The following is a 17,490-nucleotide window of genomic DNA, read 5'->3' as shown; positions in this document are numbered from 1 at the left end:
TGTTTAATTATCAAAGTGTAGTTACAAGATGAGAGTTACGCTCGTGGTGTCCGTCTTCCTCAGCACTTTTTGTCATAAAATGGTTTGAAACTACTGACGGTTTTGGCCTTCACCAATTTCTCATTTAATTTGTTCCAAAAGTCTACCACTCTGTTTGCAAATGTGAATTTTCTTAAATATCATCGGCAGCTTTGTTTAGTTAACTTAAATCTATGACCTCTTGTTCTTGAAGTTCCAGTTGTCAGAATTTCTTAAAATTTTGTCGATTCCCGTAACTATTGTGTACGCAGTGATCATATCGCCTCTTTTTCTTTGTATTATAGTTTTGGCATATTTAAGGCCTTTAACCTCTCCTCGAAGCTCTTGTCTTTCAGTATTGCACACTTCTCCTCACTTGACAAATCGACCAACGTCCTTACACGCTACAATTTTGGCATGATCCTGTACCCTTGGGAAGAAATTTTAATTGTAATTAGTCCATATGGGATTAGTGTAGAGTTCTTGCAATGTGGAATTCTTAGTGACAAGGTATGTGGACATGTCATCATCATAAAAGGAAGGGATGCGGTGCACCTTGCACCCAAATGCTTAGACTGCGTCAGCGAAGAGGCAAAGCAGATTGGTATCAAGCTCAAACCACAAAAAAAAAAGCCATGCCCATAAAAATAGTGAAGCTTCAGGACTTAGTATACTAGCTGGTTGGTAAGTAAACAAATTGTGACCTTATACTGCATCTCGCGGTCGTTAGGCCTTATGTCTAACAAGTAAACAATCTCCAGTTATGCTCTGGATCACAGTATATCAAATTGTCGAAATTAATTAAAAACTAACAACGTGGGTTATGTCGACAGTCTTTTAAAGCACATAATGGGCTCAGGAATTGATTCCGAATGTTCGGTTAGCCAGTTAAGTAGCAACCTTGGGGAACTAGTTACATAGTCTATTCACAGATGTCATCAAACTTACATAAATGTTATAAATGTGGCTTTAGGACAATAAGTGGGAGTGTTAGTTAATATAATTTTATATTATAAACTCCATTCCCCATCTTGTAGGTGAGTGCAGAAAGGTTTCAGTGTAAAATAAAGGGTCCAAGAACTGGACCTCAATTTTGTTTAAGTTAATCAATATACTTTTGTGGCGAGCTAGTTGCATATAATTTGTTTGGCTTTTGGAGCCACTCAAATACAGGATGTTCTCTAAATTTCTTTTTGGATCACTTCAACATGTATATAATGCTTCAGAGTTTTCTCATGCTGCTTCAATTTGTTTATTAATCATACATTAATTCACACCAAGGTTATGTTCCTGAATTCCTTCTTTGTTCGTGGATGTGCACCATCGAGGCATATCACAACATATCGCTATCATTCACGTTGAGTGTTACGTTTTCAATCCAAAAAAAAAAAGAACGACGTCATAAGTTACTGGCACGACCAGAGGCAGGAACCCTCAGTTGATGGTTCCCAGAGAACATAATAATGTTGGGAAGAATAAAACAAAAATCTTTCTGTACATCAGCGAGGCTGGTGTTAGTGCAAGGGAGATGACGTCATAGGGTGGGTGGCTGGGAGTCAGTAATCAGCTCAGTCCGGGTCCAGCCGCCGTGTGTGGCGGACGCTCCTGTCTCCAGCTGCAGTATCATGGCCATAATCTGAGCCTCTCTTCTGGTGGCTACTCTCGAACTATTACACAATACCGAATAATTAACTTAGATCGTTCAACTTGGCCGCACAAACTGTGATCAGCATTTGTTGTTTAGAGGAAGGAGATGGAGACTTTAAGTCAACATGAGCGGCCGCAGCAATGGTACCTGTGTTGCTTATATTGAAATTTATAAGAAAACATTAACTTGGAAAGATTAGGTGATGTTTATATTCAAGATAATTTTGAGCCCATTAATATAACATAATATTGTTACATTGAATCAATATAAAATAAGTGACAATTAAACCATCAGCAGAGGTTTATCTGACCTCTCAAAGCTACCAAAATGTTGCTTCATTAATTAAAGATTATTTAAGCTCTCCATCACTGGCTACCATCGTAGCATCAAACAGAACTGTTAAGGGAGTTATTGATCGACGTACTGTGATGACGTCACCGTGTGGATGGCTGGCATTCATTTATCTGTTCAGTTGGCTGAGCAGATTCGGGACGAACGAGCTCATGCAGCTCCTGTGTGGTGGAATAGTGATAGACCTGACCTGAGGAGTTGGTCATGAACAGGCAGACCTGGGTGACTTTCAACCGTTAGGTAGAAGAGCAAATAACTGATTCAGATCTATTTTCATAAAATATATATAAAATAAAAAATTGTTTTCTCAGATATAAAAAAGTATTTGGTCTTTTTTTCTTGGGTAGTAGATGAGTATTTATGATGCGATATTGATGTTTTCAAAGCTACTTAATTTAGTCCCAACCTCCAACTGCTGTGTGTATTTGCTCTCGTTACAGGGAACTAGATTTAATTTTTTCAACAGGAATATCTCTCTCTCTCTCTCTCTCTCTCTCTCTCTCTCTCATTTTTTTTCACATTAGTCTTACAGGGTATTGGGGAGGAAGTTTTTAAACTTGATGCAGACAAAGCACTCTCACTCCAATGTCTCGATTTTCTTTCGCAGAACACAATCTGCTAATCTTTCCACATCCAGGTCCCCGGTTACTGCTGGGTCCCCAGGGGCGATTAGTCGACCAAACTGGTATGCTGTGATTATATGGCCTGCCACGTATTTTTTCTGTGTTTAAGGTTGAGACCATAAAATTGGTCTGTTTGCATGTTTTGGAATTTTGGACAGTTTAGGACTCTACACTGCGAATACTATTTTACTATGAATATAACATAAGTATAATAATAATAATAATAATAATAATAATAATAATAATAATAATAAACTCCACCATTATGGAATCCTCGGCCTTGCCCTGAACTATATTCGATCCTATCTTAATGGCAGACACTAAAATGTAACCATCAATAACATATCACCTCTCCCATTCTACCGTAACATCAGCAATAAAAATAATGGAAAACTTCTTGGCCAATACTAGACAAGAGACTCAATTTTAGCACCCACATACAAAACATGACTAAGTCTCTAAAACAGTTGGTATACTCTTTGAAATCAGATATTTTATACCTAACTCTGCTCTCCTCTCATTATATCATGCACTAATCTATCCCTATCTTACCTATGGTATATGTACATGTGGTTCAACCTCTACAAACTACCTCAAGCTCATCATCACCCCAGCAAAAATCTGTTATCAGAACAATAACAAACTCTGCTTTCAGACAACACTAAGCCAACTCTGTTTAAATCCCTAAACATGCTAAACATAAACTCACTAAATACATTCTCTTATGCCAATTACATTTACAATACCCTGTTCTTAGGTTCTTACCCTGTTCTGAAACTCTTCCCAGACAGATGTAACAGAACACATAATCATCACACTAGAAATAAAAACCTCTTTGATATCCCCAGAGACAAACTTAATCTATGTAAACACTCTATGCAAATAAAGAGAACCTGGTCTATGGAAGTTCCTCCCTAACGAATTGAAAATCTGTCAAACGTTTGCCTTATTCAAAAATAAAACCAAAAAGTACCTAATTTCATCATCTTAGTTTCCTACCTAGTGCTTGAAACACACACTGCATCTAGTGCTACCAAATCCCCCAATATATGTACCTAAGCCGTACAATTTTACCATTATAATCATTGCTGTTATTTTATATCATGTTTACTGAACACATAGTTTACTGCGGTTTACCTTGCAATAATCCTCAAATTATGCTTTAATGTACCTGTGGATAACCCCTAAATTTACTTTAATGTACCTACTAATCCTGTCAAATTTCTTATACAAAGTATTTTGTTATACTTTCTTACAATGTACCTGTAAAACTTTTTTTAATTTTGCAAAAAATCACCATCTTAAAATTAAATGTTAGATTAAGGACCTGCCTGAAATGCTATGCGTGCTTGTGGCTTCACAAGAATCTAAAACTTCAATGTTCTGTACTCTCATCAACCAAATACACCTTCTTGTATATAAATAAATAAATAAAATAAATAAATAAATAAATAAATAATAATAATTATTAATACCTAGAAGGGGTACCACCTCTGGTGCAAGTGTAGGGACCCATAGCCTCGTAGAAGAAAATAAAGAGTACTCAGAGAAGACCTTGTGGATCCTCACTGAACACTTTGATATTTTCTTCTCCTACCACCCCTATTCTTTTGGTATGTATGTATATTAATCTAACTTTATTTGAAAATGTCATTACACAAAAAAAGTTACAATATTGATTACATGCAGGGTACAAGGCTGCTTGTCACAAGTTGAACAGCTCCTCCAGCTCCTCAGATGGCGGGCAGGAACCATGGATGCAGTGAGCATTTCCTCTCTGGACTGCCACACTAAGGCGCTGAAAAAGAAAACTGGCAGCTCTAGGGTCTCTAGTTGTTTCGATTAGCTTAGACCCCAACTCCTTCAAAAAGCTAACATAATTAATGTTTATTTTTAATTAAACATTATGAATACGATAACAAATTCTGAATAAATATTTAATTTTGTCTAATAAGGTGGACCGTATTGGCTAAGGTAGAATATTACATTGTAAAGGCTTCCAGGCCCAAAGGTTACTAAAGAATTCACGAATGTTAACCATCTTCGTGGTGCCACTTCCCTTTCTTTCTCAGACTCGAGATGTTTTTACTTTTTTCATGCATTGTCCTTCAGGTGTCCTCACACCTGTCTCCAATCTCATTACCTCCCATTTGTTTTATCTTATATTAAGCAACCATTTGTTTACACCAGGATATCCAATTAAGCAAGATCCACCTAGAACATTCTGCAACCTGAAATTGATTGAATATGTTACGTCAGTTTTCAGCCTTTTGAAAACATTAATTTTGGATCGTACTTGCTCAGTAAAAATTGTTTATTGATTTCTTGAATCAGTAAATCGTAGTCGAAGGGTGTCACTCACTGAGTGTGACACCCTACCAGTCTGATTTGTTTCTTTAAAACAATTTCATTTACTCTCGGTTTACTAAAAATACATAACAAATGCTACAGATTGTGTTATATATATTGTGGAAAAACAACTAGGTTCGACTCCTGGGGCTCGGCGGGGTCATTTAGAAACCGTTTCTTCACTGCGCTAACTCCTGCGCACCTACCAAGCAGTTCATGGGAAAGACGGCTGAAGGCCTACTTTCCCATAACTTGGTTATCTGCCCAGGAAGACAACCATCTGTACTAAGTAATCTCTTGATTAAAGTAAACAGGAATAAAAAAGAAAAAGTTCTACGGCTTGTACTTCCATATGGGAAATATAAAGGGCATTGCACGAATCACACTGTAAAGGAAAGGAGGAATATTGAGACTACCTTAGTGATAATTTCATTATTGATATGATCACAGTCGCTGTTGATACTAGAACAATGTGTTGTCATGATTCAAATTAGTTTAGTTCACATTAACATTTTCAAAATACCTAACCAGCTAGCTCTAAATTAACTTGCACAGGATGCAACCTAGTAACAGTTGAATATCTCCTACCTATTTACTGCTGGGGTTAACAGATGAAGAGGCATTAGTTGCAAAGAGAGGTAATCGCTTCTAACAATAACTATATTTACCAAAACAAGGATTTCATAACTCAGTGTAGGATTCATGATACTATACATGCGGGAATTACGTTACTGAACAGTGTTGGATTTACAATTCTGAACACCTAATGCTTTACGATACAGAACAATGTTGGAGTTACAATAATAAACATATATTGTGTATGTTGTGTTTAGTCTCTCTAACCGGGATCACGGCCGTAAGGTTTGACAAAAATATAAGGCAATGCAAAAATATATTTTAAATATTATTTTTTTCCGAAGATGTTAATTTTTGTACACTGTACTTACAAAGGAAACATTAGATTATTATAATGAATACCAGTCCGGTGAAACATTGTATTATAGCAAGTGACAAATGATATATCGTATTCTTCCCTTCAAAATCTGTAATATTCCTTCAACTGAATAACTCTTCTTCCTATCCTAATACAAAATTTGTAGTCAAAATCAATTATAGTTTCAATATTTTAATTTCCATTCATTTCACTTTACAACTGAACAATAAAATAATAAGAAATCTACTTTAATGTTTTGCCAATATAGATCTGAATTTTCTCATATAATCTAATTTATAAATACAACTTTATTCTCTCAACATTAAACATTTTCATAATACAGTATTACATTGGTCATACCTCTTTATTCGTAACATTGTTAAAATATTCAACCTATCATTGGTGTTCTCTTTGTGTTTTATCATTAAGCTTCAGATGAACGTTTGCCTATATTTCATGAGAGTTAAAAAGTATTGAATTCGGCTCTATTTTTTGTAATTTATGTGAACATTCCCAACTTTACTCCAACAATCTGTTATTAGATTTATACTCTTTGATATTAACCTATTCATATGTATGTGTGTTATTTTAAGAATCATCAAACCCATTAAAAACAGCCTTAAAGTTAGATTCATGCACCTGTACCATCCATTGTGGATTAAAAAACTAATACGAGAGGAGTAGCGAGTGTCTACGTGTGCTGCAGTGTCATGTACACAAGTGGCGGCCGGTGTTGCCACATTTTCTGCATCAAGAATGTGTTGGTATATTTCACTGTGAGAATGACTGAAGACATTAACTTAAAAACACGTTAACTTGTAAATACCAAGCCCAAGAAAGAGGTAATCTGGAGAGGGGTAAAATAATGATGGCCGAAGTTAGTTAAGAGAAACCACCTGGTAGTAGCCAGCAGTAAACACACCCACCGGGAGCGCTGACAAGGTCCCCTACGCAGTTAAAATATTTTATGAATACCAGGGCGCAATAGTGATGAATTTGAACTATGGATATATTTTACTTTATAGAGAAAAAACTTGTATGTGTAAATTGGATTACAGACTATTTAAGACTTTTGTTGTAGAGACATTAAGTGGATTTTCAGTTTTTCGTTCAATTTACTGAAACGAAATACACGAAAAACTAATATATAATTATGTTTGTTTCTGGATACATATTTTGTATATTATTAATATGATCGGTATATTCACTCATAGCTGCATTACAGTTTTTGGAAAGAAAAATATGATGAAACATTTTGGTTCATAATAAAAATTTGAAATTTTGCCTTAGAGGATAATTTACGGCAGACAGATAGAATGAAAACAAACTACAGTACAGTACATCAAAACACGCATTTTAATTAGGCGGAAAAAGACACATCATAGAGCCAAATTCAACTTTCAATGGCACATCATCCTTCTTTTGGAGTATTGTTACATTGCTGAAACATTTATTTTTAGGACGCAGCTCAAGCTGTGTGTTCCAGTCTTTCATGTAAACTTATCTCTTCCCTTTCGCTCTCCTCAGTGATATAAAATTCGTTCCCGCATGGGTTCCCGCTATTATGAGTCGAGAATGAAGCCACCTGTACAACACGTAATCACTTGTTGATCGTATTATATTTTGACAACTTGCACAATCTAAGTGAATAATTCAGCAATGAGAAATGTGTTGTGAACAGCCACATACAGGAGCAGCTCGAGCTACAACGTCCACAATGTTATATGACTCTACGTTGACTCAGATGGAATATCATCTGCAACACAAGCTAGACAGAAAACCTAAAACGGTTCAAAAATAAAAATATGTCTGCTTATCAGCAAGGCTCAGAATATGGTCAGGAAATCTTTGCCAGAGACAAGAGGACGGCGTCCGCCATGCATGACGGCTGGACCTAGACTGAGTTAATTACTGGCTCCTAGCCATTCACCCGATGACGTCATCTTCCTCAAACTAACCCGAGCCTCAGTTGAATCACTTGTGTTCTAAAATTATTATTGATATATATTTATATGTATTTGTGTGCAATAAGATCACCAGACTTATAGACGTTAATACTGATCAGCTTTGCCTCGGTTATAAGTATATCTGGGAATTCTTATTATCTGTTGATGTAGAATTGACCAAATGTAAACTGTTTCAACAAAATAATTCGTACACCCTCTGTCACTATGTGATGGAGTGCGAAAAGATGCATGAATTCCGAGACAATTCTATAACAAATGCTCAAAAGATGTGTAAATAATTCATTTAAAATAATCTGCTGCCAGACGTCTTGGCCAAGTATCCCCAGTTTTCTAACTGTTCGTAGTAACTGAGTGATTGTAACCTATCCACCGCTGCCCACTGGATGGGAGGCGGTATGCAGGATAAACATATCAATTGTGACTGCACACTAGCTCTCCACATGTCAGTTGCTTAACTCAGAAACTGTACTTGTAGTCGGCCCCGAGACCATTTTTGAATTGACGATGTGCATTGAATTTTCTAACAAACTCATCAAGATTGTAACTTGCTTTGCTAAATGAATTGTGTAGTTCAGTCTCTCAACCCATCATATACCTCTGTAACCCTTTCTGTTACCGCCCAAAGGATGGGTATGGGGTGCATGATAAAGAACTAAACTGTGTAAATGATTGTATAAATAAGTACATGTGTATGTAACATTAACAATTGTGTAACTAGTTTCAAAAGATTGTCACTTACTTAGCAAATGAACTATGGGATTCAGGTCCTGTACCGATTACGTGCCTCCGTAACCCCTTTCTACCTTCGCCCAACGGGCTGAGTATGGGATGCATAATAAACAAAGAAATTGAATTGATATAGAGAAAGATTTCTGGAAAGGCTAGAAAGCACGAGTATGAGGAGTTATGATATGTTTAGAAACGAAAACTATATGTTAGGAAGCAAAAAACACCCACCAGACAGTGTAATTGACAGGTGGCTGCAGGACATTAACCACCCTATGGTGAACATTCAAATTAAAAGCCATGTTTTTAATGAACAAGGACATGTTCGCCGACGCTGTATATGTGATTCCCCTTCAGTCAATGGTTTCAGAACGAATGGTATGAGGTACTTTGATCTTTGTAATCGCTTCATACACTTACGAATATTAGAAGATTTCGGCTCCTCATCCTTTTTCCCCTCCAGGAAGGAAAAGTGATCTTTTCCCAGCTCTTTGGACATACAATTTGAGTTCGATTAGAAGATATTCTTGTTCTCCTCCCAGATTTTGCAAGTGGAGGAGAATAGGCCATCCTCGCATTTTATATGCTCTCATGATTCCCTGTATGACTAACTATCCTGTGAGATGGGGGATATTAGAAGAACTTATAGCTAGTTTTTTATCTACATTTTGCAATCCTTCATATAGAATATGGTAGCAGCACAATGTTGTCTATACACCTAAGGTTGTTAATAAAACAAATTATTTTACTCTTCACAACATAATTATGTTTACGAGGAACCATCAACTGTGGGTTTATATATTTGATTTAATTATTATGCACCCCATATCCATCCTCTGGACAGTTGAGGAAAGGGTCACAGAGGCAAATAATGTGTGCCCCTGATCTCTTTAAGATAACTTAGTACGGATTGTTTGTCTTCCCTGGCAGATAACCAAGTTATCTGCCAGGAAAGACAAACTACCAAGTACCTGCCAAGACACTTATTCAGAATTTGTTATCGTATTCATAATGTTAAATTAAAAATAAACATTAATAATTATTATTTTTTGTTTATTTATTGTATATATTTATTTATTTATTTATTTATATACAAGAATGTGTATTTGGTTGATGAGAGTACAGAACATTGAAGTTTTAGATTCTTGTGAAGTCACTAGCACACATAACGTTTTAGGCAGGTCCTTAATCTAACATATACTTTGAAGATGGTGATTTCTAGCAAAATTAAACAAAAGTTTTAAAGGTACATTGTAAGAAAGTATAAAAATACATTGTAAGAAAGTATAAAAAAATTAATTGTATAAGAAATTTAACAGAATTAGTAGGTGCATTAAAGTAAATTTAATGGTTATCCACAGGTACATTAAAGCATAATTTGAGGATTTTTGCAAGGTAAAATGCAGTAAACTATGTGTTCAGTAAACATGATATAAGAAGACAGCAATGATTATAATGATAAAGTTGTATGGCTTAGGTACATATATTGGGGGATTAGGTAGCACTGGATACAGTGTGTTTCAAGCACTAGGTAGGAAATTATGAAGATGAAATTAGGTATTTTTTTTTTTAATAAGGCAAACGTTTGACAGCTTTTCAATTCGTTAGGGAGTAAGTTCTATAGACCAGGTTCTCTTTATTTCCATAGAGTGTTTACATAGATTAAGTTTGACTCTGGGGATATCAAAGAGGTATTTATTTCTAGTGTGGTGATTATGTGTTCTGTTACATCTGTCCGGGAAGAATTTCAGAACTATGTATTGTATATGTAATTGGCATAAGAGAATGTATTTAGTGAGTTTATGTTTAGCATGTTTAGGGATTTAAACAGGGTGGGCTGAGTGTTATCTGAAAGCAGAGTTTGTTATTGTTCTGATAGCAGATTTTTACAGGGGTGATGATGGGCTTGAGATAGTTTGCACAGGTTGAACCCCATGCACAGATACCATAAGTTAGATAGGGATAGATTAGTGCATAATATAATGAGAGGAGAGCAGAGTTAGGTATAAAATATCTGATTTCAAAGAGTATACCAACTGTTTTAGAGACTTAGTCATTTGTTGTATGTGGGTGCTAAAGTTGAGTCTCTTGTCTTAGGTATAGGCCAAGGAATTTTCCATTATTTTTATTGCTGATGTTACGGTAAAATGGGAGAGGTTATGTTATTGATGGCTACATTTTGGTGTCTGCCACTAAGATAGAATCCGATATAGTTCAGGGCAAGGCCTCGGATTCCATAGTAGTGGAGTTATAATAATAATAATAATAATAATAATAATAATTATTATTATTATTATTATTATTATTATTATTATGTTATATTCGTAGTAAAATAGTATTCGTAGTGATTCCTAAATTCCCTAAACTGTCCAAAATTCCAAAACATGCAAACTGACCAATTTTCTGATGTCTCAACCTTGTACACAGAAAAAATACGTGGCAGGCAATATAATCACAGCATACAGGTTTGGTCGACTGCGGTTACTGCTGGGTGCCCCTGGGCAGCCAGCAGTAACCGCAGACCTGGATGTGTAAAGATTAGCAGATTGTGCTCTGCGAAAGAAAATCGAGACATAGGAGTGAGAGTGATTTGTCTGCATCACTTTCAAAAACTTTCTCCCCAATACCCTGTAAGACTAATGCGTAAAAAAGAGAGAGAGAGAGAGATATTCCTGTTGAAAAATTTAAATCCAATGCCCTGTAACGAGAGCAAATACACACAGCAGATGGAGGTTGGGACTAAATTAAGAAACTTTGAAAACGTCAATATCACACATCATAAATACTCATCCACTGCCTAAGAAGAAAAGATCACATACTTTTTATATCTGAGAATTTTATATTTAAATTTTATATATATATTTTATGAAAAGATCGATCACAATCAGTCATTTGCTCCTCTACTAAACGGTTGAAAGCCACCCAGGTCTGCCTGTTCATAACCAACTCATCAGGTCAGGTCTATCACTACTCTACAGCACAGGAGCTGCATGAGCTCGTCCGTCCCGAATGACGACCTCCAGCCAACTGAGCTGGTAAATGAATGCCAGCCACCCACACTGTGACGTCATCAGTAGTACGTCGATCAATAACTCGCTCAACAGCGCTGCTACGATGGATACCAGTGATGGAGAGCTTAAATAATCTTTAATTAATGAAGCAACATTTTGGTAGCTTTGTGAGGTCAGATAAACCTCTGTTGATGGTTTAATTTTCACCTATTTTATATTGATTCAATGTAACAATATTATGTTATATTAATGGGCTCAAAATTCTCTTGAATATAAACATCACCTAATCTTTCCAAGTTAATGTTTTGTTATAAATGTCAATATAAGCAACGCAGATACCAATGATGGGGCCGCTCATGTTGACTTCCAGTCTCCAACACTTTCCTCTAAACAACAAATGTTATCACAGTTTGTGTGACAAAGTTGAACGATCTAAGATAATTATTCGGTATTGTGTAATAGTTCGAGAGCAGCCACCAGAAGAGAGGCTCAGATTATGGCCATGATACTGCAGCTGGAGACAGGAGCGTCCGCCACGCACAGCAGCTGGACCCGGACTGAGCTGATTACTGACTCCCAGCCACCCACCCTATGACGTCATCTCCCCTGCACTAACACCAGCCTCGCTGATGTACAGAAAGATTTTTGTTTTATTCTTGTCAATATTATTATATTCATGGGGAACCATCAACAGAGGGTTCCTGCCTATGGTTGTGCAGGTAACTAAAGATGACGTTCTAGTATTTGGATTGTAAACTTAACACTCAACGTAATTGATCGCGATATTTCGACGTAGAAGATAAATTTAACTAGTAACTTGTAATATTCTAGCCTCTTTGAGCTCTACAGCCTACAGGAGTACCTCCTTGCATGGTGAGGAAAGTCACAGCTTGATGTGTGGGCACCAGGAGAATGTTGCACCCAGAAACTGTCACATACTCTATTTTGCGTATAGCACAATAATGTCTTCCAGTATTCGCAGGTGTATGAAATAATACCAAAGCTCAAACTATTTAGTCTGAAGTCATTGATAACAGGCATTCATAGATATGATGTTGGAGAGTGTGCACTGAAGTGGGGTTTAACATGTTTACTGTGTAAGTTACTTTTAGCAACTGTAAAGTTACCGACGTGATATGAACCAACATTTGGAAATTGTAAATAACCAGAGAGTTTTATTCATGCTTTCTGTTTATTGTACATGGTACCTGCAGGCACGGGACATCAATGTCATTAGCATGGCAATGCAACATTAGATAAAATTATATTTTATACTGAAGAACCCAGCTGATAAGTCTGCCACTCTCACCACCTTATAAACCCGGATATCATAATTTATATAAATAAAAATGGAAATGTTCGTTTGTGCATAACCGATAATCTCCGAAAGTTCTTCACCGATTGCTTTGAAATTTTCACACAACGTTCCATTCGCATCCGAGCAGGTTTTTATATACATTCTATATAGATGTCACGTCTGTGACGGTAAAAAAACAATGTTTTTTTTAGAAAAACTGTGTTTTTCAAGTATTCACCTAGTTGTGCTTGCCGGGGATGAGCTCTGCTCTTTCGCCCCGCCTCTCAACTGTCAATCAACTATTTCTACTACTACTTTTTTTCCCACACCCAACACACTCCAGGAAGCAGCCCGTGACAGCTGACTACCTCCCGGGTACCTATTTACTGCTAGGTAAGAGGGGCAGAGGGTGAAAGAAACTCTGCCCATCATTTCTCGTAGGCGCCCAGGATCGAACCCGGGACCACAGGAACATGTGTCATCTTGCTGTCAGGTCGGCTGGCCGGCTCCCAATGTGTTTTCAGGTGAGGGAAATCTTCGAAACCTCTTTATCGATTGATTTGAAATGTTGACACAACGTTGCATTCGGATAGGCGAGTCTTTTTATATATCTACTATATACATGCCACCCCTATGCAAGGAAAAAAACATTTTTTGTTTTTTTTAACAGCGCCATCTGTTGGACGTAAGAGCAAAACACGCTGTAATCTCCGAAAGTTCTTCACCGATTGCTTTGAAATTTTGACACAACGTTTCATTCAAATAAGCGTGTCTTTTGATATACCTACTATATAAATGCCACCCCCCCCCCCCCCTGTGACAGGTAAAATCATGCGTTTTTGAAAAACAGCGCCATCTGTTGCACATAATAGCAACATGCACTCTTTACTAAATATATCACGAATTCCATTTCAATGTTTCCGATTGCATTGAAATTTTTTTTAGGATTTCGATTTATTTAATTTTTTATTGAATTATTTTGTGTGACATTGTGTTGGAATTGAGCTGTGTTTTTACCATACTGTTCATTTCGTAAGTATAAGTATAGATGCCACACCTGTGACAGGTAAAACTATGCTTTTCTTGAAAAACAGCGCCATTTGTTGCATGTAGGAGCAACACACATGCTATCCTAAATATATTACAAATCCATTTCAATGTTTCTGATTGCATTGATAAATTGAATTTTCATAGATTTTGATTTATTTTCATTTTGATTTAATTATTTTGTGTGTATATCATTGGAATTGAGCTGCGTTGTTTACCATACCGTTCATATCGTGAATATAGTTTATTTTTATATATTTTCATTTAATTTTTTAACTGTTTTTCTTAAATTTCAGTGATGGGAACATCAGATTACTTGATGTTCCCAATTTTGCGATGGGAACATCAGACTATTTGGGAAGCCATCGGACGAGGGAGTTGGGAATGGTGGGGATAACGAGGGGACGGAAGTGAGAGATTGTAGGGAGGACGAGGGGACAAGGGAGGGGGGTAATGGTGGGGAAGTACGAGGGGACAAGGGAGTTTGGGATGGTGGGAACGAGGGGATGGGGGAATGGAGAATGGTGGGGAGGACAAGGGGACAGGGGAGTTGGGGATGGTGGGTAGGACAAGGGAATGGGGAGTGGAAAATGGTAGGGAGGACGAGGGGACGAAGGAGTGGGAGATGATGGGGAGGATGAGGGGACAGTGGAGTGGGGAATGGTTAGGAGGACGAAGAGACGTTGGAATAGGGGATGGTGGGGAGGACGAAGTGACGGTGGAGGAGGGAATGGGTGGGAGGACGAGGGGACGGGAGAGTGGGGAAGGGATGGGAGGATTAGGGGGATGGGGGAGTGAGGAATAGTTGGGAGGACGAAGGGGCGGGGAATGGTGGGGGAGCACTGGGAAACAGGGGGAAGGTTGCTGTAGCTCAACAACGCATGTGCGTTGCTGAGCCACAGCAACACGTGGCCGGGTACAGCCAGTAATAATAATAATAGCAATTGTTATCTATTAAACGAAGATACAATATAAAAATGCTACAGAGTTTGTGTATAACACAATTGTCGTACTTTGTAGAACAATGTGAGTATAATTTACTCAACTTATTTATGGTTAAATAAACCAATAAAAGGCAATCCGATTAAATCTACCATTTATTGGTAGATTTTATTCAGTATAAATAATGAAATATGTAAAACTAATCAAGATAAATGTAACCATTTATAAAAAGACATCATAGACTGGCTTGCTTTCGTAGCTGTAACTCCAACCTAATGACTTGTGGTTATAGTTCTCGCATTCTTCCTCAGGATTTATTAGTCATATTTGTAATTGTAGCACTGTATTGACATTTATGGCTTAAGTGGGTAGCGTAAAGTATTAAATTAGTCTATTACCCCCTGTGACTTGAAAATCATCTATGTATATCAGTATTTGACTTATTGCTTTGGCTCGAGGATTGGTTGCAATATTCAGGCTGTTGATGGTAACTGAGACAAATATAATTCTCAAAATTTTATTTGCGATAACACATTGTAGATCCTATACAACTTTATTAGAATATAGTGTGACTTGTCTTAACTGTCGTCTGCATATAAATGCTTCAACTATATGATGCCCTTGACATGGCTCACCTTCGCTGTGTCCCAGGGCAGCAGCCTCAGTTGGTGCTGTGATGCACTCGACAGATCTCCAACCCGTTCTCGCACTTTTTTACAGTCAATATTGACTTATTAAATAAGTGCATATGTGACATGCTACTTTTTGTGAATATTTTAATTTACCTTGAAAAGTTTCATAGAAAACACCGACTTTACCTAACCTTCTTAGTATGATAAGATAAGCATCTTATTGCTTCGTAATTACAGTTATTACTTAACCTATACCTATAATAGGTTAAGTAATAATTGTAATTAAGAAGCAATAAGATGTTTATCTTAACATACTAAGAAGGTTAGTTAAGGTCAGTGTTTTCTATAAAGCTTTTCAAGGTAAACTAAAATATTCACAATAAATTAGTATGTCACATATGCACGTATTTAATAAGTCAATATTGACTATACGAAAGTGCGAGAACGGTTTGCAGCTCATCTGCGCCGTCTTCCAGGGCAGTAGCTTCAGGAGATGGTGTGATGCACTCGACACAGCTCACCTTTGACGTCTTCCAGGGCAGCAGCTTCAGGCGGTGGTGTAATGCACTCGACACAGCTCTTCTTCGCAGCTTCCACCAGACGCTTCACACTCTCGCCAGTGTTCGTCTCCTCCTCAACAATGCTCTTGAACGTTGCATACTTTGTCGACGAGTCCAAAGATTGTGCAATTTCCTTTGCATGGTCAAGAAGTTTTTTGTAATCGCTTTTAGCTTCATCAAAAAAGCCTTTCGTTATGAACTTAGCATAACCCATATCAATTATGTGTATTATAAAATTACTTGAAGTTTCCTCTACAATTATGTTTTCAGTGTGTAGATCTTGGTGAACATAACCTTTCTTGTGGATCTCTTCAACAGCAGCACACAGTTTGATGAATGCTTGAAGGCAGTCGTGTGGAGTATTATTGTTTAAGTAACACTGAAGCGTGTCTCCAGGGCAATGAGACATCACCAGGCGGAATGGTTTTTCCTGGGTAATGCCAAATAACAGAGGGGCGCCCCCTGCCCCATTAATATCAAGCAGAACTTTGGCTTCATTTAAAATGTTATCATTGTTTGGAAAATGTAATTGTTTAATAATTACTGGAGTACATGTGCTCCCTTGGGCGAGAGTGCCAGTGTAAGTTAAGCCTTGGGCACCGTTCCCCAGCACATTCCCCTGGGTTAGGTCGTTTTCCTTCACTCGAGGAATGGTGTTAAGTTCCATTAACAGAGACGATTTGGATGACAAGATAGCTGAGCGCTTCTTCAGTTCCAAAGATTTACAGGGATTAGTTCCTTGTTCTCTTGAGGTACATTTCCGTTTTGAAACGTCAGATTTATGGAAAGAAAATTGAGAGAGCTTTCTTTTCATTACACCTTGCTGTTGTGCAGTATTTTGAGGGTAAAGGAGGTTGTCAACTATCTTCCCTTGAAGTGCATTTGACATGGACATCGTGAATGGCTGCTAAAGGGAATAAGGTAGAGTGGGCACTGAAACAAGACGTCCTTCGTTTTTCTCTGTCATCTTGTAAATGACTCGCAGCAATAGCAACACCTTATATATCCCCTCTCTCCATTCATAGAAACAAAACAATACATTTCAAATACCTAGATGAATAAGAAAGGCCGGCCTTAGGAAGTGTAGTCTTTATTTTTAGTGTTTTGTTGATTCTCCTGAATTTAAGATAATTTAAAATTGTGTATGAGTTGTATGTGATATTACGCTGTATGAAAAATATACCAAAATCTATGTCTTATATTTGGACGTAAACTATATTAAAGCAAAGTTGTACATATTATTTTGTCTCTCCTACATTTAGTACTCTAAGTTTAAGTTTTTTACTGCACCACATTCCATTGATAATATTGGAAGGCTGTTTTAGTCCTTCTAGGAGCATATTTGATCTCAAGTAAGATGATCAATTTTCATTAATATAAGTCAC

General features: G+C 37.1%; 1 protein-coding gene across 1 annotated transcript; it reads right to left on the bottom strand.

Moving 5' to 3' along the window:
• Positions 1–16,031: 16,031 nt before the first annotated feature.
• On the bottom strand, positions 16,032–17,000 carry LOC123760945 (uncharacterized). Its single transcript, XM_045746768.1, has one exon. The coding sequence runs from the start codon at positions 16,998–17,000 to the stop codon at positions 16,032–16,034; it is 969 nt and encodes a 322-aa protein (XP_045602724.1).
• Positions 17,001–17,490: the final 490 nt, after the last annotated feature.

Source organism: Procambarus clarkii, chromosome 3 (genome assembly GCF_040958095.1).
Source record: "Procambarus clarkii isolate CNS0578487 chromosome 3, FALCON_Pclarkii_2.0, whole genome shotgun sequence".
NCBI lineage: Eukaryota > Metazoa > Arthropoda > Malacostraca > Decapoda > Cambaridae > Procambarus > Procambarus clarkii.
The sequence above is the reverse complement of the archived record's forward strand: the minus strand, read 5'-3'. Positions and strand labels throughout refer to the sequence as shown.